Here is a 27,276-nt window from a genome sequence, read left to right on the forward strand (position 1 = left end):
CAGAGAAGTTGATGTGTAAGGAACCTGTTTTCTCCCTTGCACAAGTTCACACCTCTCACCCACTGCTGGTGGCTAGAGAGTTGCTGAAGTTGGAACCCAAGTCTTTCTGACACCGTTCCTTCTACTTCTCTGCCCACCACACCAGGATCCCACGTCCCTGAGTCAGCCCCACCATGTGCTCCTTGTGGGTGCTAAAGACCCCAGGGTAACCAACTTCCTTGACTATCAGTTTTACTTTATAAGCCATTTAAAACACAATTAACCTTACATTCACATACTAATAATATTTCCCACTTATTAACTACTATGCTACAGGTACTATTGCTCTGATTTTATAGATAAGGAAACTGAGGCACAGAGAGACACCTCAGCTTACCCAGCTTCACACAGCTTGGCTCCAGTCCCAGGGCTCTGGCTCTGACCCCTGGCCTGTTAATCATGCTTTCAGGGTAATGAGTAGAATGCACTTTGGGCAAGGTGAGAAGAGCCAGGCCAGCTTGTGTTGGGACGATTTCCACCTGCTTGCAAACCACTTCCTCTCTCTACCTGCGCTCCTTCATGGGCTGCCCCGGGGAAGGAGCTGGTCCAGCCAGCCATGGAGGCGTAGAATCACGACATCTGAAGGGGTCCTGCTGGGTGAGGGTCCAGGGAGTCCACTCAGGGTGTGGAATCCCTCTGGCCTCAGCAAGCAGCAATCTTTTTTCAGAGTAAGCCCCTCACCTCATCCTCTCATCTAGAGTGGGTGGACTGTGCCTTCTGCAGACAGAGATGCTGCTTGAAACAGGAAGGGATCTGTACACCCCGCCCTACCCCCCCCCACCCCTCGCAGACTCTGACTGGCTCCCCTGGGATACAAGTGCAAGTGGGCTCCTATCAGAGGATTATGGGCACCAGAAAAAGCTTATTTTAAAAATGGCAGCTGTAGCTCATAGAAAATAGTGATAAAATAAAAATAAAGGTTGGTTTGAGATACTATCTTGAGAAAAGAGACAAATTATGGCAATCAGTTTATTTCAACTTGTATTTGATAAAATGTTAGTTGTTATTGCAAATATGCACCAACTCTTAGGATGAACAAAGAATGAATCAAGTGGGGATTTGGCTTCCTTGGCCTAAATTGTCTGAAATAATTGTTTGACAGCATCCTGCATTTGACATTGGCAATAGCATAATTGAGGGTCATTTTTATAAGAGAAAAAAATATTTTCAGGTTTCGTCAGTTTTCTCAAGGGTCTTTTTCTGAATCTATCAGTAGTCCAGTCGTTGCCCTTCTCTGGAACGTGTTTGCGCTTGAGTGTGTATGTGTGTGTGTGTTCTGCCAGAGCCTTGTTTGTTAATGACTTCCCCTGTGATTCAAGCAGTTCCCTGGTGCCACTTTTCACTGGCTTTATATAAAGTCCTGTGTCTTTGTGGTTTAACAGAAAGCTTCCTCTGCCTGGCTGTACAGGTTGGGGGGTGGGGTTTAGTAGGGGCTTGGTTTATAAGTAATCCATTCATTAATGTTTTCTTGTTACTAAGAAGTTCTCTTTTCATACAGCTAAGATCATAGCATTTTAGAAGCATAAGATTATGTCATACAGAGCATTATCTCGTGTCATTAAAAATATTCTCCAGACCACAGATGCTTTATACCATGTAGACATACCATGTTCATTGAACTCTTTTGCCACTATTGGACACTTAAGTTGTGTTTGATTTTTCTCTGTGATAAATACTACTGTTATGAAGTTCTTTGTGCAGAAACAGGCCCAAATCTTAAAATAAGTACGCTTACATGTTTTTTATTTATGAAACGAATGCCTGAAATTGGTCATGGTAAGGCCAGGCGTGACCTGGAGTCACGTTTTGCTGAAGAGGTTCGACACTCTGACTGGAAGAGTTATGGAGCTCTTGACCCTGGCATTGCGTACTGCTTATGGTCACATTCATCTTTGCCTTTTGAACACATTGCACATGTTCTCTGCATTTGGAAACTAGGGGAACAAAGATGAGTAAGCTTTGGTCTTACCCTCAAGAAGATCAATCCTAGCTTAAGCTTAAGCTCAATCCTAGGGGCAAAGTTGGGAGGGAACCAGAGAATTACAACCAATGTGGAAGCCTTAGAGTGGGTACTTCCTGACACATGAGAGATTTGTTTTTAATATTTAAATTCCTCTCTCCATAAGTCACATTTAAAGATATGTATGTACTTTGCTTGCTACCTATTTGATAGGGGCGTGGTTTCCCTTAAGATTGTGTGAGTTGCATTGCATTTCCTTTCTCCTTCTTCCTTCATTGCCTGCCCCCGCCCCGCTTCCTTCCTTTACTTTAATTCATAACAACCTTTACTTCACGGCTGTGTCTTCATGAAGTTGCTCCATGAAATGTTTGCTTTGGGGGCACTCATTCAGTTAATCCAGTAGATTGGAGTTTGCCTACCCTGTGCTGAGCCCACGTATCATGGCAAAGAGTGCTGTCAAGGAAAAGAAACCTTTCTGTGTGATCGATACGTCAACGTCCAGAAGCATTGTGATTAGTGTCCCTGTTTCCTATCTTCTGATCAAGGTTATAGGACAGCTGCTCTCAACCTTGTTGAAGCTACTGACCCTCTGGCCAAAGGTGCCCATTCCTTAGAGGTGAAGCCAGGTGCCTCTGGGACAGCAGGGGCTGGTCAAAGGGGACATGGGTTATAATTTTATACAAGCTATATAATTATAATTTTTTTTCTTAAAAACTGTAAAAGGAGATCTTACAAGATGTTAATATTTATTATTTGTGGGTGGTGAGAATATAAATGTTACATTATTTTTTTTCCTCATCTGAATCTTCTAAGTTTCTCAAAAAATGAAAAAAGAATAATAAAAGAATCCCTGCAATGAAGTCAGGGTCAGGGGTTGGCAGACTGTTTCTGTAAAGGGCCAGATAGTAAATATCTTAGGCCCTGTGGGCCAAGAGGCAAAACTGAAGAGAATACAGAGGGGCTTATATAAACCTAAATGGAGCCATTTAAAAATATGGGAAGCGTTCTTAGTTCGCACCCCTTAAAAGCTAATAGACAATGAGCTGTGGTTTCCCAGCCCCTGGTCTGGAAACTTAAGATCAATCTCCACTGACACTTGTATTTAAGGATAATAGTTACAGAGCCATCAATTATTTTCAAAAGATTATGCCACTTAGCATTTTCCACACTTCGTATCTTCTACGCACAAGTGAAAGACTAAAATCTAAGGGAGGAGGAGATTTTCTTTATAGCTGACTATGTTTTGGGTCTTTTAATAATAGCACACTCTGACTCTGTGGTGTGTTGTCTGGTTCTCACTTCCAAATTGCCTCCAAGTTGTCATATAGACATGGCTGAAGGTTACCCAGAGCCCTGCCCCTTCCTCTGTGCCAGGCACTGCCTTGGGTCTGTGCCTTGGGTCCTGTTGAGTGCTTGATGCTTGAGAAAGCAGTTTCACAAGGCTTAGAAAGCATGTCAAGCAGATCCCTGACAGGGGCTTCCCTGGTGGCGCAGTGGTTAAGAATCCGCCTGCTAATGCAGGGGACAAGTGTTCGAGCCCTGGTCCGGGAAGATCCCACGTGCCGCGGAGCAGCTAAGCCTGTGTGCCGCAACTACTGAGCCTGCACTCTAGAGCCTGCGAGCCACAACTTCTGAGCCCACGTGCCACAACTACTGAAGCCTGCGTGCCTAGAGCCCGTGCTCCACAACAAGAGAAGCCACTGCAATGAGAAGACCGTGTACCACAACGAAGAGTAGCCCCCGCTCGCTGCAACCAGAGAAAGCCCACAAGTAGCAATGAAGACCCAATGCAGCCATAAATAAATAAATTAATTAATTAAAAAAAAAGAAGATCCCTGACAAGACAACACTCTGCTGGAGTCCTGTTGAACCCCACCCTATGAAGGAAACATCCTGGGATGTTTTGTATTATCTTGTAAGAGCTTCCAAAGGCCAACTTACGTCGTGTCTAAAAGCAGATTACTGGTCACTCCAAAAGACGAGTTACTGTTCTAAAAAGGATAGGATAGTATTCGCTCCTTTTGGCTGTATGTAATCGGAAACTCCAACCTGCCCAGCTCAGAGAGTAAGGAAGTTTATTATCTCGTGTGGTTCAGGCTCTCAGACAAGTCTAACTTAGGGACCAGGACCTTACTGTGATTCTGCTGTCCTGTCCCCGCCACCGCCCCCCTTGCACACACACACCCAGTGTGGCCCTTTCTTTAGTTTGGACCTTCTCAGATGGCTGCTGTAGTTCTGGGCATAACGTTCAGACTTAACAACCCCCAAGAGGCAGAAAAGTGGGCTTTAAAAAAAAAAGAAGCAACACCTTTCCCAGGATGGACCCTCAGCAGGTATCCTTCCACAGCGGCATACCGAGACCCGGCCACACACCCTTTCCTAGCCCCGTGGGTGGTCGTAGGAAGAGAACTGCCTCCATCCTGGTTCTGCAGATGCAGCCCATGACCTGCCAGAGCAGAATCAGGATCCTCTTAGCAAAGAGGAAAAGGAAAGGCATGGATATCGGGAGGCAACCAGCACTGCTTCCCACAGCGAGGAAGGACGGACCCACATTTACACTTTATTTCAGAAACAGGACCGAAAAGTGTTGTGTCCACAGGGCGCGTTAGTGAGCCCGCGCTGGGGCTCAAACACATCATCTCTGAAACTCACAGCAACTCTGTGAGGGATCTGTTAACACTCCCTTTTTAAAATTGGGGAAGCAGACGTTTATAAGGAACATGGCAATTCTTTTTTAATATCAGTAAATACTGGTACTCTGCTTTTCCTTAGATAATATTAGCAGAGGGGAGATTTGAGTTTCTCCTCCAGGACACCTACTAAAATGCAGCTTATGAGTTGCCACAAATTTGATATATTCGTTCTCTATCCATCCATCCATCCTTCAACAGTCATTTATAGAGCAGCAGCCCTGTTATCTTCATTCTAGGGATGGATATTTAGTTAGATAGCCTTGGTCTCTGTCCTCACAGGCCAGCAGGGGACACCAGGATGGGAGCAAGAAACCTCAGGACAAAAGTAGAGGAATGTGCAAAGCACGGGAGGAAGGAGAATCAGCCCAGTCCACCTTGGCCAGGGATGTTTTCCCCGCGGAGAGGAGCAGGCAGGGTCGTAAAGGACGAGTGAGAGTTCAGCAGGCAGATGTGGGCAGGAAGTGGGCACTCAAGACACAGGGCAGAGCATGAGCTGAGGCCGGAGCCACAGAACAGCCGGGCATGAACTGGGCCTGGCACTGGAGCTGCTTGGTGACCAGAGTGTGGCTCAGGTGTTGGATGACATGGAACAGGAGCCGGATCCGGCCCCAAGGTGATGGAGAAGCATGGAAAGGTTTTAGGTGGAGAAGTGGCACAATCGGGTTTTGCGTTTGAGAAAGACAACCTTGCCTGGTCTGTCCAGGATGCATTTTTCTTCCTTCTTTCCCTAGTTTTATTCAGGGCACCGTATGACAGGCTGGAAACACCTATAGCCCCCCTTACACCTAGTGTGGCTACATGTCCCAGTCCTGGAATTTAGCAAGTGGGGCTTCCTGGAAAGCGTTCGTTGGCCCTTCCCTCTTCTTCCTGCTTGGAACTTGGACATAATGCCTGGAAGCCCTGCAGCCATCTTGCAGTCTTGAGGACAAAGCCACAAGCGGGGGATGGCAGAGCAGGACAGAAGGGTCCTGGATTCTTAGTGAAATTGTTGAGCAGCTGCACCCACCCTGACTGCCCACCTCCTGTCTGATGGACAGATCAGAGGTAAATACAAGCACACCCTTTGCTTGTTTAAGCCGCTGACAGCTGAATGTCATCCTGACACACCTGGGGGCAGAAAGGAGGGAAGAGCAGGTGGCCGCAAAGACCGCCCTGAGGATGGAGACCAGAAAGGGCTGTGAGCATGTTCAGGCAGAAAAACCAATGGGATGCACAGCCTGCATCCCTGGAGCAGGTGGCTGTGGGCTGGCCCAGGGAAGCCCACAAGGAGGAGCAGGCATGGGGCGGAAAGAGTGAGTTTGCAGTACTTGCAGGGACATCAGGAAGAGAGGTCCTCCGAGCAGTGGGAGAACTAAGTCTGGGCCGGGAAATGATTCGGGGTCGTCAGCAGGTGGGGTGACTGAGGTCACGACAGGCTGTGGTCATCCAGTGAGCAGAGAAGGGCATGGGCAGAGCCCAGGGAAGGCTGCTATCTAAAGGGCTCATGGAAAAGCACGCTAATTAGGCAAATGCTGTGTTCTTTAAGGCATCTCTGCCTGATTGGAATCTTTCTTTCCCCGGTTATTAAAACAGAAGCTGACTCTCCCAAGGTCCTGATATTTCGATGGTGCAGAGCTCCCCTCATGGACCTACCTGGTCCGAGCTAGAGCCCCTTTTCCCGAGTAAGTTTCATCTTCAGCCACGCTGCTCAACATCTCCCTTCCGTGGCTTGCTGCCACCTCTGTCTACCTCCCTCCAGTATTTTTGGACGGATTTCCAATTTGATACATGAGCATGCCGTCAGTCAAAACAATCTTTTTTAATGAGCCTCTTGTCCTGACAGCTGTGTTTAAGATAGGGCATGGAAACTGGGTAATGGAAATCTAGAAAATTGTCCATTCTGGATTGAAACCTTACTGTGTGCCCCACGCTCCAGCTCACACACAAGCCTGCCATCTTCTTTTAAAAATAAAGAGGAAATTGTGAATAGCGAAAAAGATGTAATTTGTGCAAATGAAAAAAAAGATCTTCTGATCAGAATCTTAGAGAAGGATGAGAGGAAGGTATAATTATTGAGCGTCGCCTGAGTACGTCACATGCAGCTTCCTGCCGTGTGACCTTGGGCACAGCTCTGAACCTGGGGGTGGTTGGCATTAGTCCTACCTTCCAAGTGGGGGAAACCGAGGCTCAGAGAGGTGGACGCACATGCCAAGCTCACAGCTTGGCAGTGGCAGGCTGGGGTTCAAGCCTTCATCTCCTGAGCCCCTGCCCCAAGCTGCCACTGCTTTTCTAGCCACCAAATATTAATATTAAGAAAATACAGCTCTCCTCTTGCATACTACACACAGGTTTTGAATTTCCAGGTCATCAGGAAAGGGGAAAATTAAAAAAGTTGTTCATACTTCCCATGTAGAAGAAGAATAAAGGGGAGTGAGTCTGAAGGTGGTAGGAGCATAATTAATCCTCAACTCCAGGTGGAGAAGCGATGCTTCACTGCAGACTCTGGAGGCTTTGCACGCATGAGGGCAGCCAGGCATCTCCAGCCCCCGAGCGGAATTATGTCCCAGCAGCACCGCTCTGTGCCCGGGACTGGGAGCTCACGTTCTCCCAAGGCGGGAGTGCAGGCCTTGACATCCGTGAGGGGGTGTGGTGGTGAAGGTGGAGATGCGTGTGACAAACAGGAGCGGGGCCCTCCCCACCGCCTCCCGTGTGGGCATGATGACGGATCAGTGGATCTCTCTCCACCCTCTCTTCTTGGGAACTTTTTCAGCAAAACCACTCCCTTCCTGATTGAGCTGGAAATGCACAGCCCCTCGGTGTTCTCTGAGTTACTTCTCTGCCACTGAGAATTGTGGTTTCATCCCCCCACCCTCCCACCTTCTTGTAGGAGCCTTGGGAAGGGAAGAGTATCATTTTGTTGATGATTATCTAGGGGAGGTAAAAGTGGAATTTACATGGCTATTTTTTTAGGAGACGAAACTGGGGAGAAAATTTAAAACAAAAGAAATCTCTTCGCCTAACACCAGCTCCTACTCTATAGAGAAAAGAAATCTCTTGGCCTCGGGTGAAGGGTCATTTCAATAGCTGGGCCATTACTTTCAACCCAAGCAAAACAAAAAAAGAGAGAGAGGAGAAATCCCAAGAGGAGGCTATGAATCCTCAGGACAAGCCAGATGCTTCACGCAGCATGTGGACCAGACATCTGAGCAAATGCCTGAGGTGGCCAGATGTTTGTGTGTTGCATAGCACCCACAAAAGAAAGGGTGGCATGAACCCCACGCAGGCTTCCAGTGGAGGCCCAGCCCGGGAGCACCTGAGCCCCTGGCAGTGAAGTCATCTCCAGCCTTCTGTGGCTGCTCATGCCCTTCAGAAGATTGGGGTTCAACTCCCACAGCAGCTAGCCCCCCAAACCCCTACCCCAGGTCGAGTGGTACAGAGGCAGGGCTGCCTGGCTTGGGTGCTTTTTAACCTGAGAGAGTCTTTCCTTGCGCTCTTGATCCTGCAGCAAACAGGAATGGATGGGCCCCTCCCTGGAGAGCTGGCCATTGGGGCTGGGCAAATGGGCACCTTCCTCCCTGCGGGGTCACTGACCCAGGGCCCCCGAGGCTCTCTGAGAAGCTGCACTGAGTGTCCCCAAGTACCTGAACAGTCCCTGGAGGGCCGGAAGGCTCTGAATGTCCCGACCTCCCAGTTTAAAGTATAGAATGATCATCTGACAGCCTAGATTGTACACACTGCAGATACAGTTTTCAGGGTTTCATACGGCAGCTCTGAGATAGAGCCGTATGTCCTGAGGGGAACAATTAAAAGACAGATTGTTGAGTGAATAAAAGCAAGGATCAAATTCACAGATAGCATCTCCCATTTTTGTGAAATTATATGTATTTGTGTATGTGTGTATTTCTATAGACCTATATCTTACATCTGTTTTTTGTTAGTACAGCCATTCAAATTATCTGGACAAGACACACGGAACTCCTAAAATGGAAAGAGAGATTTCAAGAGATTTCCCTCCTCCTTTTTTAAAGTGCCTTGTATTTTTATAATATTTGATTTTATTTTTAGCAAGCATGCCTTGTTTTTTGAGAAAAAACCTTTTTGTCCAGAAATATTTTCAAACTTACAGAGAAGTTGCAAGTAAAAAGAACACCTATATACCCTTTACCCGGATTTATCTGGCATTTTACCCCAATTGCTTGATTTTTTTATTGTTTGCAATAGATATTGCAAGTATATTTTTCTGATCTATTTGAGGGTACGTTGCATGCATCAATGTGTGTTTTATTTTCCCTTCCTTACACAAAAGGTAGGCTCCTATATATGCTTTCCTGTACATTATTCACATTTTTCTTTGCAATCATTCAGTATCAGTTTATGGATATCTTCCTCTGTTTGTTTGTTTACAACTGTGAGTGTACCACAGTTTATTCAACTGCTCTCCTAAGGCATGCATTACTTTTAATTAATTAATTTATTTTTGCTATGTTGGGTCTTCGTTTCTGTACGAGGGCTTTCTCTAGTTGTGGCAAGCTGGGGCCACTCTTCATCGCAGTGTGCGGGCCTCTCACTATCGCGGCCTCTCTTGTTGTGGAGCACAGGCTCCAGATGCGCAGGCTCAGTAGTTGTGGCTCACGGGCCTAGTTGTTCTGCGGCATGTGGGATCCTCCCAGACCAGGGCTCGAACCCGTGTCCCCTGCATTAGCAGGCAGATTCTCAACCACTGCGCCACCAGGGAAGCCCAGGCATGCATTACTTTTGAAAGCAGAAAAACAAAGATAACTAGTGAAATGGAAAATTTAAAACCACTGAAGAGAGCAAGCTGAGGCTCTAATAGAAAGCCTGTCATTTTTAAAGTGGGTGGGACCATGGGAGAAGCCAGGTGGCTGGTGAGCCCTTGAGCCTCACAAATAGAGCCATAGTGATGGCAAGGGGTCCACACGAAGTAACTCTCTTAGGTCGGGGTCTCTGGAGGCAGAGCCTGAGACTGGGATTGGAGGACATGTGAGGGAACAAGGAAGTAACAACGGGACAGGGCAGGCGACAGAGCTAAGAAGGATATGTGCTCAGCTGGAGTCAGACTTCAGCCTGATCCAGCGGGAGCTCCAGAGCAGGGATCTCACCAGAGGTGGTCCCACCTTGAGTGGTGGTGGTGGGGACTCCCCCATCCCCCACATACGGTAATGTACTTTGAGAATGTCAAAGAGTTCAAATTAATGCATATAATGGGTCTTGTTCCTGGTGCTTGGCCTGTAGTAGATCTTCAGCAAATGATAGCTAATACTGTTATAGTCATTCTTCCCTTTTTTCCTTTTATTTTTTCATGACAGCTCTATTGACATACCATACCATTAACATACAATTCACTTATTTAAGATGTCCAGTCAGTGGTCTTCAGTATATCCACAAAGCTGTGCATCCACCACCAGAGTCAATCTTAAAACGTTTTCATGACCCTATAAAGAAATCCTATCCCATTAGCGGTCACTGCCCCATTTCCTCCCCAACCCCTTCCTCCCTCCCTGCCCTAGAAATCTGCTTTCTGCCTCTGTAGATGTGCCGGTTCTGGACATGTCGTGTAAATGGAGTCATACGATGTATGGTTTGGGGGCTGGCCCTTTGCACGCTCCTGTTGTTCCATCGTGGGCTGTGCCGCTCCCCCACCCTCAGCCCTCAAGGGGAGGTCACCACTTGCGTGCCGTGGCTTTGGTTCAGTCATTCGGGTCTCCAGAGAAGGGCAGCTGTGAGCCATTAGCAGCCAACCTGCCCAGCAACTGGCGGACGGACACACCAGCCTGTGAAGGAGCCTAGTGGGGATGCCATTAGAGTCCCGCAGAGTAAATCGTGTGAATGGGCTTCGTTAAGAGTGAAATGAAAGGGATTACCCAGCATAATAGAATAACAGCAGCAGTTACTCAGAAGTTCTGGGTAAACAGAAACGTATGTTGTCCTGGGCAGGGTCCCTTTTTAGCCTCTTCAAGGCTCTTCCTCGAAAGATCAAGCAGGGAATGGAATCTCGGTGACCAAACTCTCACACCCTTGGTGGGAATTTTAATCGGTTCATTTTCTGAAGGATCATTTGACAGTTATTTCAAAAGCCGAAACTATGGGAATATGAAAGACTAAATGATTCCCCTAAGATCAGGACTCCTGTTTTACATCTTATTGGAGGTTCCAGCCATTACAAAAAGCAAGAAAAAGCATAAGGTTCAAAAGAAGAAGTAAAGCTGTCATATCATATCATTGCAGATGATATGATTGTTTACTTAGAATATCGTAGGAATCTACAAAACAATCTCTAGAACTAAAAAATGAATTTAACAAGGTCCCCAGATATAAACTTAATAGACAAAAATCAGTTGTATTCTTAATACAATTATGTACAATATATACTAGCAGCAAACAATTGTCAAGTGAAATTGTAAAAATAATTCAATTTACAGTAGCACCAAAAACCATAAAATGCCTAGGAATAACAAAAAATATCTTAAGTTCTCTACCCTAAAAATTATAAAACATTACAGAGAGTAATTAAAGACCTAAGTAAATGAAAAGATGGACCACGTTCATGGATCAGAAGACTTGTTAATACGGCATTTTCCCCAAGTTGATCTATAGAGTCAACATAATACCAATCAGAATTCCTGCAGTTTTATTTTGGGTAGAAATCCACAAGCTGATTCTAAAATTTCTATGGAAATGCAAAGTACCTATAATAGAAGAACAGTTTTGAAAAAGAAGAACAAAGTTGAAAGACCTATCCTATCTGATTTCAAGATTAACTATGAACCTACAGTGCTCAAGACTGTTAGGCATTTGGTATTAAAAGATAAATGGATCAGTGCAACAGAAAAGAGAGTTCAGAAATAGACCCAAATTTATATGGTTAATCAGTTTTCATCAAAAGTGCTGCGGCAGTTCTGGAAACAACTTCCAGTGTCCATCAACAGTTGAATGGGTAAACAAATTATGGGATATCTATACAATGGAATAGTTCTCAGCAATGAAAAAATGAACTGTTGATACATGGATGAATCTTTCAAAATTAATGCTTCCATGATTCTTTCATGAAATCTTTAAAAAGTATGCTGGATGAAAGACACCAGAACCACCCCCCCCCAAAAGGTGCATACTGTGCGATTACATTTATATAAAATCCAAATTAATCTATAGGAACAAAAATCAAGTTGGTGGTTGCCTGGGACAGGGATGGAGGGAGGGAGTGACTCCAGAGGAGCATCAGGAAACTGGCAGTGATGGGTGCATTCATGACCTTGATCTTGGTGATGGTTTCCAGGAGTGTACATATGTTAAAACTGATCCAATATGCACAGTTTATGGTTCTTCAGTTATACCTTAAGCTGTACCCAAAAGGGGGAGGTGTGTTTTGACCCAGCAGTTCAACCTCCTTGTAAACTTTGGAAACTGATGACCCTGGAGCCAGCCTTTTCTGTCTACTTGTATATGTGGTGTAGTTATCATTTTTGCTCTGCAAAAGTGCCTTGTCGGATTTGTGCCTTGTTGTATGATATTCATAATTAAGAACTTCTATTAAAGAAATATTCAGTGCTTTAATTAATTAATATAAAAATGGCTTTCATTCATTTGGTGCCTACTGTGTGCCAGGCACAGCAGAGCTGTTTCTCACAATAGCAGCTTTGCAGAGTAGCTGTTATTATCCCCATTTTATAGATGATGAAACTAAGGCCATTCAGTTAAAAAGTACCAATGCTGGAATTGGATTTCCACATCTGCCCCACACTGTTCAATATAGGCTCTAAGTGTAAAATGCACAGTGAATTTTCAAGAACTTGAGATGGGCTCTAAGTGTAAAACACACACTGAATTTTCAAGAACTTAATGTGGAAGTAAGGATGTAAAATTAGTAATATTTTATATACTGAATAGATGTTGAAATGATAATATTTTAGATACATTGGGTTAAATAAAATACATAACTAAAATTAATTTCACCTGTTATTTTTTTACTTTTTTTAATGGAGTTGCTAGGAAATTCAAAAATTACAGGTGAGGCTCACATTACACTTCTTTTTGACCAGTGCCACCTCAGAGCTCTTTCCACATCATGTTGTCTATGTGAGAGACAACTAGGAGGTTAATTCAACAGCATATATTTATATTTATTGAGTATAAAATGTATGCTGGTTAAATTTTATAGTTTCCCTTATTGGTACATTTGTTTACTCTGTAAATCCATTAGCTGCTTAATTTCAAGCAAAAATTGTCAGCAAACAATTTTTTCCATATTTCAGGTCTGGATTACTTTTTTAGATGGAAGGATGTGAACACTCTTAGTTTAAGGTAGATACAGAAGTCTCTGACCGTCAGGACAAGTGCTCCTGTTTATAGAATAATTGACCAGTTTTGTGTTCTTTAAATCAGTGTTCTCTTTTGGGCAAATATGCTGGTGTCTTCTGGTTGGAATGGCATCCATATTTTTATAAACTAAACTACAAATTACTTTGTCCTTTGTTGTTTACTTTATCTGGGAGAAGCACAGAAGCTTCCAGTTTTTGAAGAATCAAGAAATCGTGACTGACCTTTGATCACCCAAATGTATTTTTTGAGTTGGTATACTTTTCCCCCATTACTGGGGGCGGCCCTCCTTCTAGTTTTGTAAATAAAGTTTTATTGGATTACACACGTGTTCACACACTTTCTACGGCTGCTTCCATGTCACAAAGGAAGGCAGAGTTGAGTAGTTGCGACAGAGACTGAAGAGCCTAAAATATTTACTATCTGGCCCTTTAAGGAAAAGGTTGGCAGACCCCGGGTCAATTAAGTTACAGGTGATCCTCAAAAGGAGGTCCATGGGGCTTCCCTGGTGGCGCAGTGGTTGAGAGTCCGCCTGCCGATGCAGGGGACACAGGTTCGTGTCCCGGTCCGGGAAGATCCCACATGCCACGGAGCGGCTGGGCCCGTGAACCATGGCCGCTGAACCTGCACGTCCGGAGCCTGTGGCCTCCGGGAGAGGCCACAATAGTGAGAGAGGCCCGTGTACCGCAAAAAAAAAAAAAAAAAAAAAACATGTAAAGTAGCTCAGAACAATGTCCGGCAGATAGTGCACACTCCATATAAGTAATGCTGCTGCTGCTGCTGCTGCTGCTGCTGCTGCTGCTGCTTGTTATTATTACTACCCTAATCATGACCTCCCTTCAAGTCCCAGGTCAGGCACAAGCAAAGAACTGGAAGAAGCTGAGGGTGTGTTTAGGTCGAAGCCACCCTCTCCAGGAAGCCTTCTTACTGGGCCCCAGCATCATCTGTGATCCGTGGCACTTTGGACCTCCAGGGTGGTAGACAGAGCATCTACTTCTGAGTCAGTCTGATCTAGGTAACAAATCCTAGCTGTGTGACCCTGGACAAGTTACTTAACCTCTCTGTGCCTGATCCCATCATCTGTAAAAGGGGACAGTATCTTCCTCGTGGGGGTCCTTATGAGGCTGACCTGAGAGGATGCACGTGCACAGCTCAGAGCAGATATTCTGTAAATAAAACACCGCTAAACCGTGTTATTTTTACTTTCTGCATTTTATTATGAAAGCACTTTACAGTACTACCCAGCTGTAGACTTTAAGCTCTTGATTGCTAGGAATGGTTGATCTGGGTGCCCTGCTAGGCTCCACCAACACCTGGCATCGGGAGGGAGCTCTGCAAATGTTTATTGCCTCGAATTGGCTGAAGAAACAGCATCCTGCCTCAGCCGAAGAACGGGGAGCAGGCCGTTGCCTTTCTCCACAGTCCCTGGCAGCCACGGGCCGTGGACACTTAGGCATCTGGAAAGATACCTGCCAGTAAAATTCTGAGCGTGATTATACTGGAATCTATAACTCCCAAATTGGCAACTCAAAATCGTAATTTAATATGAAGAATGTCATACTGAATGAGTCAGGTGGGCCTTAACCCCGATGTTGGATCGGCAGCTGACGTTCCAGCCCTGCCTAAGAAACATCTGCTTCTCCCCCTTTGCCTCACAGCCATCCCAGGCCACTGGCCGCCAGCAGGGATCACCGTCTCCAGGCCTGCCTCTTGGCTGCCTGCTGAGGAAATTCCTTACCTGCAGGAGAGATTATTTATGCCTGCTTTCTGTGTGTTCACACCAACCTTTTCCTTTTTAAAATTTTCCTTTTCTTTTTCTCTTTTATGAGTCCCATATTTTTCCTTACCACTGAGACAGAATAAATTGAGTGTGACTAATGATTTGTGACACAAGTTTCACTGTTACAGCTGGCAATGTAAAGATGCCAAGCATTTTCATAAGTGTATACTCAGGCAGGATAAAAGAAAAAACTGCCCAATTAGAATCTGCTCACACTTTCCAAGCCTAAGTAACACTAAAGACATTAAGGACATTAGTTTTTAAGCCCCAAATTGTACCGGCGTGCATCCCGATTTCCTGGTTGATTTGAGGCACATTTCTGATATTAGAGTATTAAGTTATATGGAGATTGTATCCCAATCCTCTGATTGATTTGAAATGAATTTGAATCAGGGCAGCTTAAAAATTGCTTTTATAGCATCTTTATGACTTGATACCATGGAGAAATAAATATGAAGCTAATGCCACGGAGGGCGTCCTCTTGATGCAGGGGCTGTCTCTGCTGCGGATTTTCCTGGTGGTAATTTAAGGAGATGCTTGTCACCTCCTTACAGCAGTTCATAATTTAAAAACAATCTATACGTGATACTCAATTAAGGCACCATAGAGGCATGTCGGCCACAGATGACTGATGAACAGTCCGAATGGAAATTCTGCACAACTCTTAAAAACACCACTAAACACCACTAAAATCAATCCCCCGTCAGGAAAACCATGATTTATTAATATATTCTCTACCGCTATCGAGTTGTGAATCAATGCGTCCCCAAGTAGAGGACTTCCCTTGTGGCGCAGTGGTTAAGAATCCGCCTGCCAATGCAGGGGACACGGGTTCGAGCCCTGGTCCGGGAAGATCCCACGTGCCGCGGAGCAACTAAGCCTGTGCGCCACAGCTACTGAGCCTGTGCTCTAGAGGCTGTGAGCCACAACTACCGAGTCGGCAAGCCACAACTACTGAGTCCACGTGTCACAACTACTGAAGCCCGTGTGCCTAGAGCCCGTGCTCCACAACAAGAGAAGCCACCGCAGTGAGGAGCCCGCGCACCGCAACGAAGAGTAGCCCCCGCGCGCCGCAACTAGAGAAAACCCACGCGCAGCAACGAAGACCCAACAGAGCCAAAAATGAAATTAATTATTTTTTAAAAAGCTAGTAGAAAACCAACATAAGTAAAACTTCTTGCAAGTCCTGGTGGCAGGGCCTGAACGTTGCAAGGCCAGCTGGTCATGTCTGCGTCCCACTCCAGCAGGGGAGCCTCGGGGCATGATGAGCACCTGCTGTTTACTGGGCACACGTTGCCAGCATCCGAGCTGTCATCCAAACCTCTCTGCCACCCGTGAGACAGGTATTATTATTGTCTTACAAATGAGGAAGTCGAGGTTCACAAAGGTCAGTAACCTGCCCAAGGTCCCAAAGGACAGAACCTGAGTCTGCAAGAACCTGAGCTCTTACATCCGAGTACCATGGTTCTGATCCTGGCTGCCCTGATTTCTAACTGAGTAACTTTGCCTTGGTTCCTTAACTTCTCCGTGCCTAGTCTTCTCATCTGTAAAATGGAGATGACTCCTGTGTCCTTAGGACAAAGTTCTATTGGGAGGATTCAGGAGATGGTGGATTAAAAAGTCCTCAGGGGGCTTCCCTGGTGGCACAGTGGTTGAGAGTCCGCCTGCCGATGCAGGGGACACGGGTTCGTGCCCCAGTCCGGGAGGATCCCACATGCCGCGGAGTGGCTGGGCCCGTGAGCCATGGCCGCTGAGCCTGCGCGTCCGGAGCCCGTGCTCCGCAACAGGAGAGGCCACAACAGTGAGAGGCCCGCGTACTGCAAAAATAAATAAATAAAAAATTCTTAGGGTCCTGCTGCTGCTGCTGCCCTCGACTCACTCTGCCTCAGTGTTTGCCCTTCTTTGGGACAGAATCAGGAGACATTTTTGGGGTTCAGAACTCCTGGACTTCCCAGGAGGTGGGAAGTAGAAACTCCCACTACCAAATACCAGGCTCCTGGGTCCGGTTCCAACCCAAGAAGAGGCTCCCTCACTTCCCACCTGAGTCTCATCCCTGTGTTTTGCTTTTCCCTGTGCCAACTGGGAATATCTCAGAGCCTTGAACTCTGCACCAGAACCCAGGAGAGTGGAGAGTCTTTCATACGTCCCTGCTTTGAGACAGACTTTAGCCTCCTGCCTGACCATCCCGTTGTAAGTTTATCACATGGTCATTGCCTGATTTCCTGTTCAGGACTCCGAAATGTCAAGTTCCTCATTGTACTGGGCAGGGGGGAGGTGGGGATCTCTTTTACCAGAAGCAAGAAGATTCTCAACACAACAGCTCTGCTTGCCGACAGCTCTTTCATCTTTATTTCTAGTCCTCTTTAGGCTTCTTTGCTCATCTAAAAATCCTCATTTGGTCACATTTCTGTGACTTGGGACATTATCAGTAAATGATGAGCCCCCGGGGACCTGGGACGGGAAATGGATGGGACACGCTGATGGCAGAGAAGCCCAGCTCTCCACAGTCCACTGAGACCCCTTCTGAAAGGTCTGCCAGTCACTTGCACAGTCCCCGTTAACACTCCTGTCTCTGCGAATGCCAACAAATAACGGCGTGAAGTCTAAACATAAATGAGTTTTCACAGCTAATTACGGCTAATGCGAGCAACTTTCAAAATTGCCAAACATTCCTTCCAGAATAGTACATTTTGCAACTATGAATTAGGCCTAAAGAGCCAAATTTCATAAACATAATTTAGCATACAACCAAATAATAATACTAAGTGCTTTCCGACCGGCCGTTAGCAGCTCCCCGAGGTGGGTCTAGTCGCACACTCTCCCATTTGGGCGTCTGACGGCACAGGCCGTAAGGCTCGGAAACCCCAGGAAGGCAGTGGAGGAAGCAGTCATTTTCACGGCCCTGCAGCCTGAGTGATCAGGAGCTGTTCACTTCCCCAACTTAACGGCGATACACCCAACCCAGCGGTTCCAGCTGCAGCTTTTAGCCACACAGCTCCGGCCCTGGTGTGGCAGCACCTCCATCCCTCCTGTCATCATTCTTTCCCAGTCCACGTCACCTTGATGTTTGTTTGTGATCGCCAAATCAATGCAGGTCATGATCACTGCAAACATTATAGTAATAAAAACATAGAAAGTGATGCCCGTCCTTGCTAATCCCACCCCACCACCCTGGTGGTGAAATCACCTGTGTGAGTTTAGTGTCTGTTTCTCCCCCATTCAGCTGGGGGTACAAACTCAAGCACACACCCTCTTATATGGGCGTTATCTTAATTTTACAAAGGCAGGATCACACAACACTTCTTTTTACATCTTGCTGTTCATACTTAATAATATATTGGGTGCCTTTCAGTGCCGGTACATGTAAATCAACCTCTTTTTTTTTTTTTTTAATACGCATACTATAATTTATCCAGTCTCCCATAAACGAATATTACAAACAGTGCCTCTGTGAGCACTGTTTATTTGTCCCCACAAACACACCTACATCTGTGGGCTCTTCTCTGGGTATCTCGGAAGGATAAATTTATATGAAAATGGTGGTGTTGGGTCAAGGGGAACGCACAGCAAAATGTCAGAACCTAATAGCACCTAATTACCCTATGAAATGAGTTGTATCTGTTTGCATCCTAATAACAGTCGACGGAAATAGCTGTTTCTCTCCACCCTTGGCTGTTTTAAGTAGGGAAACCTGGGTCACCTTCCTTTCCATCCCTAGCCATGGTCCAGGGCTGGCAGACCCACACCTGCCCGCAGGTGGGTCTCAGTTCTTGCTGCTGGAGAGTGGCTGTAGTCTCCAGAGCTCCGTTCAAAGTCTCCCAGAACCCTACTACCAAGAAGGGTTAAACAATTTGATCGTATTTCCTTCATACCTTTTTTGAATCATTGTCAAATGTAGAACAGTTCTCTCACCATGAGGGTCCCTCCTGTAGCCACACCCACTCCCAGCCCCCTTCATTCCTGTCCCTAACTCCTAGCCACTATATAATTTTTGTCACTTTAAGAATGTTATGGGGCTTCCCTGGTGGCGCAGTGGTTGAGAGTCCGCCTGCCGATGCAGGGGACACGGGTTCGTGCCCCGGTCTGGGAAGATCCCACATGCCGCGGAGCGGCTGGGCCCGTGAGCCATGGCCGCTGAGCCTGCGCGTCCGGAGCCTGTCCTCCGCAACGGGAGAGGCCACAACAGTGAGAGGCCCGCGTAACGCATAAAAAAAAAAAAAAAAAAAAAAAAAAAAAAAGAATGTTATGTAAGTGGCATCATACTGTATGGAACCTTTTGAGTTGGCTTTTTAAAATCAGCGTAACCTCCTTGATGCCCACTCAAGACGCGGCATGTGTCACTAGTTGATGCCTTTTTACTGCTGAGCAGTATTGCATTGGTGTGGGTGCCTCTTGACTGTGACCATTTCTTAGACTTTGCTTATTTTTGACGACCTTTACAGTTTTGAGAAGTACTGGTCAGGTATTTTATAGAATGTCTATTGGGATCTGTCTGATGTCTTTTTCATGCCAGAATTATGGGTTTAAGGGAGGAAGACCACACAGGTCAATTACTGTTTTAATCCCAGTCATATCAAGGTACATACCATCAACCTGACATATCATCACTGTTGATGTTCGTCAGTTTCTCCCCTGTAAAGTTATTTTTAAAAAAAAAAAACAACAAACCCCTCTTTATTCTTCACTCTTTGAAGGAAGTCGCTATGCACAACCCATACCTAAGGGGTAGGGAGTTATACTCCACCTCCTTAAAGGAGGAATTTCCACATAAATTATCTGTTAGTCTTCTGTATGGGATGTTTGTCTCTTTACCCCACATATATTTAGTCAGTTATTTGTATTAGTATAGACTCGTGGCTTTTTAAATACATTTCCTGCCCCAGTCTTACAGGCACCCATTTCTCCAAGGATCCATAGTTCCTTTTGTTGGAGAATAGAAGTAGAAACCAAGATGTGGCTGCTACGTGTGCTCCCTGCTAGCATGTGTCCTTGCTCCTAGGCACTTGCACCTGACAGAGCAAGAAATGTGTGTCTCTCTACTAACCTGTGTACATACACATCTATATATATTTCCAGATGTCAGCAGGGTTTACACGTTAAGGTAAACACAAGTTCATACTGATGTCTCCAACTCTAATCCATTACCACATGGATCATTCTAGCTTCCTCCCCTTCCCATACGGGTTTAAAAAAAAAAAACAACCTTTTTTTATTGAGCTGTATAATTCACATACCGTACAATTTACTCCAAAATTCAGTGGCTTTAATATATTCACAGGACTGTGCAACCATTGCCACTGTCTAATTCCAGACCATTTTTACCATTCTGCAAAGAAACCCTGTGCTCATTAACAGTCATTCCCACTCACTCTTTCCCCTCTTCACCCAGCAGCCACTAATATACGTTCTTTCGCTATGGATTTGCCCATTCGGGACATTTCTTACAAATGGAACCATACAATATGTGGCCTTCTGCATCTGACTTCTTTAACTCGGCATAATGTTTCGAGAAGTGGTAAACTCTTAGTCTTTATATGTCCAAACATGTATCTGTTTTGCCCTTAAACTTGAATGATGGTTTAGCTAGGTACAAAATTTGAGGTTCACAAGTACTTGCCTTCAGCATTTTGAAAGTATTACTCCCTGATTCTTTTATGGCTGAGATGCCTGCTACCTGTCTAATTGTCATCCCTTTATAGTACTTTTGCCATGATATCTTTTTTTTTTTTTTGGCTGTGTTGGGTCTTCGTTGCAGTGCGCGGGCTTCTCATTGCTGTGGCTTCTCCTGCTGTGGAGCATGGGTTCTAGGTGCACGGGCCTCAGCAGTTGTGGCACACGTGCTCAGCAGCTGTGGCTCGTGGGCTCTGGAACGCAGGCTCAGCAGCTGTGGCTCACGGGCCCAGCTGCTCCGCGGCATGTGGGATCTTCCCAGACCAGGGCTCGAACCCGTGTCCCCTGCATTGGCAGGCAGATTCTTAACCACTGCACCACCAGGGAAGTCCCACCATGATACCTTTTTAAGACTTTTCTTTCTGATGCTCCATAATTTTACCATGGCATATGTCAGTATAAATTGATTTTTATTTATCCTATTAGTACTTTTCATTTGAAGACCCATATGTTCCTCCTTTCTGGAAAATTCCAAATAACCCATCCTTTGGGTTCTTTGAACTCATTCTTATTGCTTATGTCTGGGTGTCTGTGTTGTTTTCTGATTCAGCTCCACATTTCTACCTTTTCATTCACTAATTCCCTGTCTGATTCGTGTCTAGTCTAGAATTTATCCCATTTATTGAGGGTTTTGTTTTAAAATTTTAATTCATAGGTTTTATGTCCACCATTTCTAAATTTCCATTACCAACCCTTCTCATTCAATTCATGCCCGTTTCGTTTCACAACATCTTGTTCTTTTTAATGGATATTTGTCCTTTATTGAGTACGTTTGATATCCTAAACATTTATTTTAAGTATTTCTCAGACAGTTTATATCGTTGATTTCCCCTGAAGTGAATTCATATTCCTGATTGAAGAGTTTGAAGACTGTCTTACTTAGCATGAAATTTTCACGGATGGTGGACTTTTTTATTTCAGGTTCAGTTTGGGTAAGGAGTATTTGCAGCGGGGGAGGCGGTGGTTTTTCCCTCACTTTTCCTCTTGACCGACTTCTCCCTGTGCAGGGGTTTCGGCCCCCATCGCGGACCAGGCCTCAGGATAGTGCTTTAGAGTCCTGGCCCTCCAGTCATCCTGCGAAACCGTGTTTCAGTTTCGTGACTTGAACCTGTGTCTGTCCTTCCTCCCTAGACCCGTGGGTTGCTATAAGCCTTCACCCAGTGCTGTGCTGGAGACAGCTCCTACCAACACATGAAAACCAATGATTAAGTGTTAGAGAATTGTGTGAGTTGGTTGTTAAACAGCCATTGTTAGAATTTAATTATACAAACTCATTAAGTAAATTATATTGAGACGCAAAGGTAATAAATACTCATACTCGACACTTAACCATTTTCTAATTATCTTGCTCCGTATTATTCTCACCCCTGCTCTTTGGCTGCGTACAGCTCTTGTATGTGTGTTGGGAACACTCCGTGGTGGTGGGTGTGCTCCTGGGCATCTCTTGACCACTCTGGTTCAGTGACATCACGTTGGTCATTTGAAATCGGCCATCGTGAGAATGTTAACTCCATGGAAATGAGTAAACATTACAAATCAGGTCCTTTTTTTTTTTTTCTGGAGCGCTTGTACCAGGGTGTACCAGCCCACCACCACCCTGGAACAGGGCAGTGGTGGTTTTCTTCAGTCTCCTTCCATAAACGGAGGTATTATTAACACCACCCCTGTTTCCAGCCGGGAGCCAGCCTTTATTGCCTCATCTCAGAGAAAGTGCTTTCAATCTTGATTATCTTGTAATAGCTCAACTCCCACTCATTACTCTGCCTTCCTGCTTTTTTTCTGGTCCATAGAGCTATTTATTTTGGTATTGAAGCTATCTCTGTCCTTTGGGTTTTTTAAAAATATTTTATCCATCATAGATCTACGTTTGGAGAGGAGGAGGTACATTAAATGTTGACCATGCTGTGCTATCTTGACTAGAACTCCATGAACATTTTTTTTCAAAAAGATTTTAATACAGCTGTCAGTAATCTTGATGCTAGACAACAAATGATTACATATACCATAGTATATGATTTACACTTTTAAAAATTCTTTGAGGTGTACTTTCCACGTCCTAAGATGAATAAGATACACCAAAAGTCCTTTAGATGCCTGTTGGCTAACCAGCAAGTCCAGTCCTGGGTGGCTGATCTCTGCGACACTAAGCAACCAATGATAAGTTAAAACAGCTTCTCCTAGAGTCAGGACTCCTGGATGGGGGTAAGAACAGCTTTACACATGCAAAATACCAGAAGGACATTTAAAACAGAGAAGATGTTGCCTATTAAATCCCATCTCCGTTTTCACAATGAGAACACGGCAGCTTCCAAAATAAAGCTGTACCCTATGAACAGTGAATAACAGTGGGAATTTGAATTGGGTGTCAATTATAGAGATTTGGAGGAGTGCTTGTAAATAGCTTGTTCTCTCGTGGTGTGGAACGTGTACCTTCTCCTTGCTGCATACATGTCTTCACGTTTTCTTATTTCACTGGCCCTATCTTTGGCTCCTGGACTCAGGGATTCCTGAGAAATATGAAGGAATTAATGAGTAAAAAGTATCTGTTTAAAAGAGAGGGACAAGTCCACCTCCTTATCCCTTCTCCTATTTCAAACCTTTTTCTCCTTCCATCCAGCTATTCCTTTATTTATTTTTTTAACATCTTTACTGGAGTATAATTGCTTCACAATGGTGTGTTAATTTCTGCTGTATCACAATGTGAATCAGCTATACGTATACATACGTTCCCATATCTCCTCCCTCTTGCGTCTCCCTCCCACCCTCTCTATCCCACCCCTCTAGGTGGACACAAAGCACCGAGCTGATCTCCCTGTGCTATGCGGCTGCTTCCCACTAGCTATCTATTTTACATTTGGTAGTGTATATAAGTCCATGCCACTCTCTCACTTCATCCCAGCTTACCCTTCCCCCTCCCCGTGTCCTCAAGTCCATTCTCTGTGTCTGCGTCTTTATTGCTGTCCTGCCCCTAGGTTCTTCAGAACCTTCTTTTTTTTAGATTCCATATATATTTATTAGCATACGGTATTTGTTTTTCTCTTTCTGACTTACTTCCCTCTGTATGACAGACTCTAGGTCCATCCGCCTCACTACAAATAACTCAATTTCATTTCTTTTTATGGCTGAGTAATATTCCATTGTATGTATGTGCCACATCTTCTTTTATCCATTCATCTGATGATGGACACTTAGGTTGCTTCCATGCCCTGACTATTGTAAATAGAGCTGCAATGAACATTGTGGTACATGACTCTTTTTGAATTATGGTTTTCTCCAGGTATGTGCCCAGCAGTGAGATTGCTGGATCATATGGTAGTTCTATTTTTAGTCTTTTAAGGAACCTCCATACTGTTCTCCATAGTGGTTGTATCAGTTTACATCCCCACCAACAGTGCAAGAGGGTTCCCTTTTCTCCACACCCTCTCCAGCATTTATTGTTTCTAGATTTTTGATTATGGCCATTCTGACTGGTGTGAGGTGATACCTCATTGTAGTTTTGATTTGCATTTCGCTGATGATTAGTGATGTTGAGCATCCTTTCATGTGTTTGTTGGCCATCTGTATGTCTTCTTTGGAGAAATGTCTATTAAGGTCTTCTGCCCATTTTTGCATTGGGTTGTTTGTTGTTTTGCTGTTGAGCTGCTTTTATATTTTTGAGATTAATCCTTTGTCAGTTGCTTCGTTTGCAAATATTTTCTCCCATTCTCAGGATTGTCTTTTGGTCTTGTTTATGGTTTCCTTTGCTGTGCAAAAAGCTTTTAAGTTTCATTAGGTCCCATTTGTTTATTTTTGTCTTTATTTCCATTTCTCTAGGAGGTGGGTCAAAAAGGATCTTGCTGTGATTTATGTCATAGAGTGTTCTTCCTACGTGTTCCTCTAAGAGTTTGATAATGTCTGGCCTTACATTTAGGTCTTTAATCCATTTTGAGTCTATTTTTGTGTGTGGTGTTAGGGAGTGTTCTAATTTCATTCTTTTACACGTAGCTGTCCAGTTTTCCCAGCAGCACTTACTGAAGAGGCTGCCTTTTCTCCATTGTATATTCTTGCTGCCTTTATGAAAGATAAGGTGACCATATGTGTGTGGGTTTATCTCTGGGCTTTCTATCCTGTTCCATTGATCTATATTTCTGATAAACATTATTTTTCATAGACATGTACCTTCTACTCTATGGCTGTTATATAGGCCTCAAAATATTTCCTTCATCTCTCCCAAGGTCATTCACCTTTTCTCCCTTCTCTCCTTGTCCCCTAGTACTTTCCTGTATGAGTTACAAGAAACAGGTTAATAATGTATTATATATATATGAGTTATCCTCGAAAAGATTGTGGATGTCATGTATGCTGCCTCCTTATTTATCATATGCTGAATAATATTATGCTTTTACTATAATAATATGTGTTCTTCACAGAAGAAACCACTGGAACCCCCAAGTTACCTAAATGGAAATCCTTGGCCCCCTAATGTTTTTTCCCTTCCCTGCAGGTATCAAAGCTGTGTTCTCAGGCCACTACCACAGAAATGCCGGGGGCACCTACCAGGACCTCGACATGGTGGTATCATCTGCCATCGGGTGCCAGCTGGGCAAAGACACCCACGGGCTCCGAGTCGTGGTGGTCACCGCTGAGAAGATCGTCCATCGATACTACAGTTTAGATGAGCTGAGTGAGAAGGGAATAGAAGACGATCTGATGGATTTGTTGAAGAAAAAATGATTGCCTATTATGATTTATTCACTTTTCACTTCTACTGTTTTTTCATTTTGGAAGAACAGTAGCTGCACACAACCCCATATTGAAATAAAAAAGTGTACCAGGCAGATTTGTGAGTTTATGTCCTTGCGCTTCAGTCAGAGAGCTAGGCCCTGTCGTAAATGATACTTAAAATAGAACTGCCCTCCCTATGCAAAAGAGAGGGGAGGAGCCTGGGAATGAAAGAATAAATGATATTATTAGAATCTCTCTGCATGGGTGATTGAATAAGTTCTCCTAATGATGTGTCTCTCAACTCTGCTCTGAATCAGATGGTTTTCTGGCATCGTATGGTAAATGTCAACCTGTCGATCTCAGTCACACCCTGATATCCAAGTGTGATCTCTGATGATTCTTTGAACAAAATTCATCTGATTATAGTAAACCGTGGTCACAACTCCCCAAATGCTAGGCAAAACGAAGATCATCTCCTTTCCTTCCTAACAAAACAAATAATTGTGTTCCGTTACCAGAGCCAGAAACTCATCTGGCTGAGGAGCTGAGTAGCCGACATTTACTATTAAAGTCTGGGACATCTGTTATGGCCGATGATGAAGCGGATACAAGTCAAAGCTCGAGTTTACCTTCATGGCGGCTAGAAAAGTCACCTTTGCACATAAATCGTCCATATTCAAAAACCTCATCCCGGAGACTAGAACCGAAGCCCTAAAAGACCGCCTCTGCAGTCATAGGCAAGCACGTCTGATTCACTCACGTTCGCATTCGCTGCTGCAGTAACTCCCTCCGCAGGTGGATGTTCTCGTGTGATCGGAATCATCCTCCGTTTATGAGACTCTTAGCTCTGTCTACTTTGACAGAAAACATGGGAATTGATGCAGAGTTCTTCAGAAACCAAGCAGAAATTCCTGTGGGGCAAAAACAGTGCTTTCAGCCACGTTATCTAAATTGGCACCAATTTTGATTAGATGCGCTGGTGCAGGATCCCTTGACCAAGGAGCGTGGATGGGTTAAAATCAGCATTGTCTTTGTTGAATCTACCTCGCTGCAGCTTCTCTGCGGCTCCTGACCACTGCGTAATTTTATCCATGTCGCCTTTTCCAGCAGTCATCCTGGTGGACAGGGAGCCTGGGTACTCGCCATCCTGCCAGGAAAACTTCACAGCGTTATGCAGTAGCATTCAGTCATTCTAACAAAACAAAACAAAAACACAAAAAACTGGTTGCAAATGAACTGCAAAGTCCATTAAATTAAAAGACTTTCATGTTAAAAAGCTTCAGTCAGTGTAGCAAAACCATGTGAAATTAAATAGAAAGATAACTGGATATATAAATTCAGAAGGAACAAAAGACAAGAAGTTAATTTTACTACAGATCGGTGACACACCATAGCTCATTGTTAATGTGGCAAGAAATTAAAAATTTTCAAAATCAGAATGCTCCTGTTTTAGAGTTCTGCTGGATTCTTGCTTCACATTCGTTTTTCTTTGCAACAGACGGGGATAGAAGAGATCAAGAAGGGGAATTCAGTAAGAGGCGTAACGAATAAGCCATGCGTTTGAGGCCTGGGATGTGGTAACTTCAGAATCGGACGTGAGCAGTGTGAACCAGGACCATCAGTGTGGATGTGGGTCTCCTGGGGGAAACGGGGAGAGTTTAATCACCGCGGACTGGAGCTCTCTTTGTCACGTCACCTGTGCAAAATGCTCTAGACTGTGGCACTTGGGTTTGGGGAAGGATATGGGAATAATTAAAAGTAATTGAAATGAAACTTCTAAATCTCCTTCTCCAAAAACCTAATAAGGAAGATAATTGATTCAAAACACAGCAAGAATATGCTACGAATAGGGAATCCTATGAAATTCTCACCATTTTTAAAGTAACCAAACAGCAGTATTCCCCAATGGTGATAGGTTCAGAAAGCAGTTAGGAAATGATAGTGTATCATTCTGATAATAATTACCAATGCGTTCACTTATGAGTCCTTTTTCTTTAAAAAAAAAAAAAAAAAAAGACGTATTTTTTTTTAAAGTGCCTTATACTGAGATAAACAATAAAACACACCATGATCATAAGTGCTATGGTTTCGAATGTTTGTTAGGTGCTAAGTACTGT

At 44.5% G+C, this 27,276-nt stretch overlaps 1 protein-coding gene across 2 annotated transcripts in view; it reads left to right on the forward strand.

The window, feature by feature from the left end:
• Positions 1 to 25,414, forward strand: part of CPPED1 (calcineurin like phosphoesterase domain containing 1) — a 115,033-nt gene extending 89,619 nt beyond the window's left edge. The window contains exon 4 of one of the 2 annotated variants that reach the window (XM_065892652.1): positions 24,939 to 25,414. In XM_065892652.1, the coding sequence (XP_065748724.1) occupies positions 24,939 to 25,168 (230 nt within the window). In that variant the 3' untranslated portion in view covers positions 25,169 to 25,414. The remainder of the gene's footprint in view (positions 1 to 24,938) is intronic. The other variant, XM_065892653.1, reaches the window with a different exon arrangement.
• The last annotated feature ends 1,862 nt before the right edge of the window (positions 25,415 to 27,276 follow it).

Source organism: Phocoena phocoena, chromosome 15, assembly GCF_963924675.1.
Source record: "Phocoena phocoena chromosome 15, mPhoPho1.1, whole genome shotgun sequence".
NCBI classification, from domain to species: domain Eukaryota; kingdom Metazoa; phylum Chordata; class Mammalia; order Artiodactyla; family Phocoenidae; genus Phocoena; species Phocoena phocoena.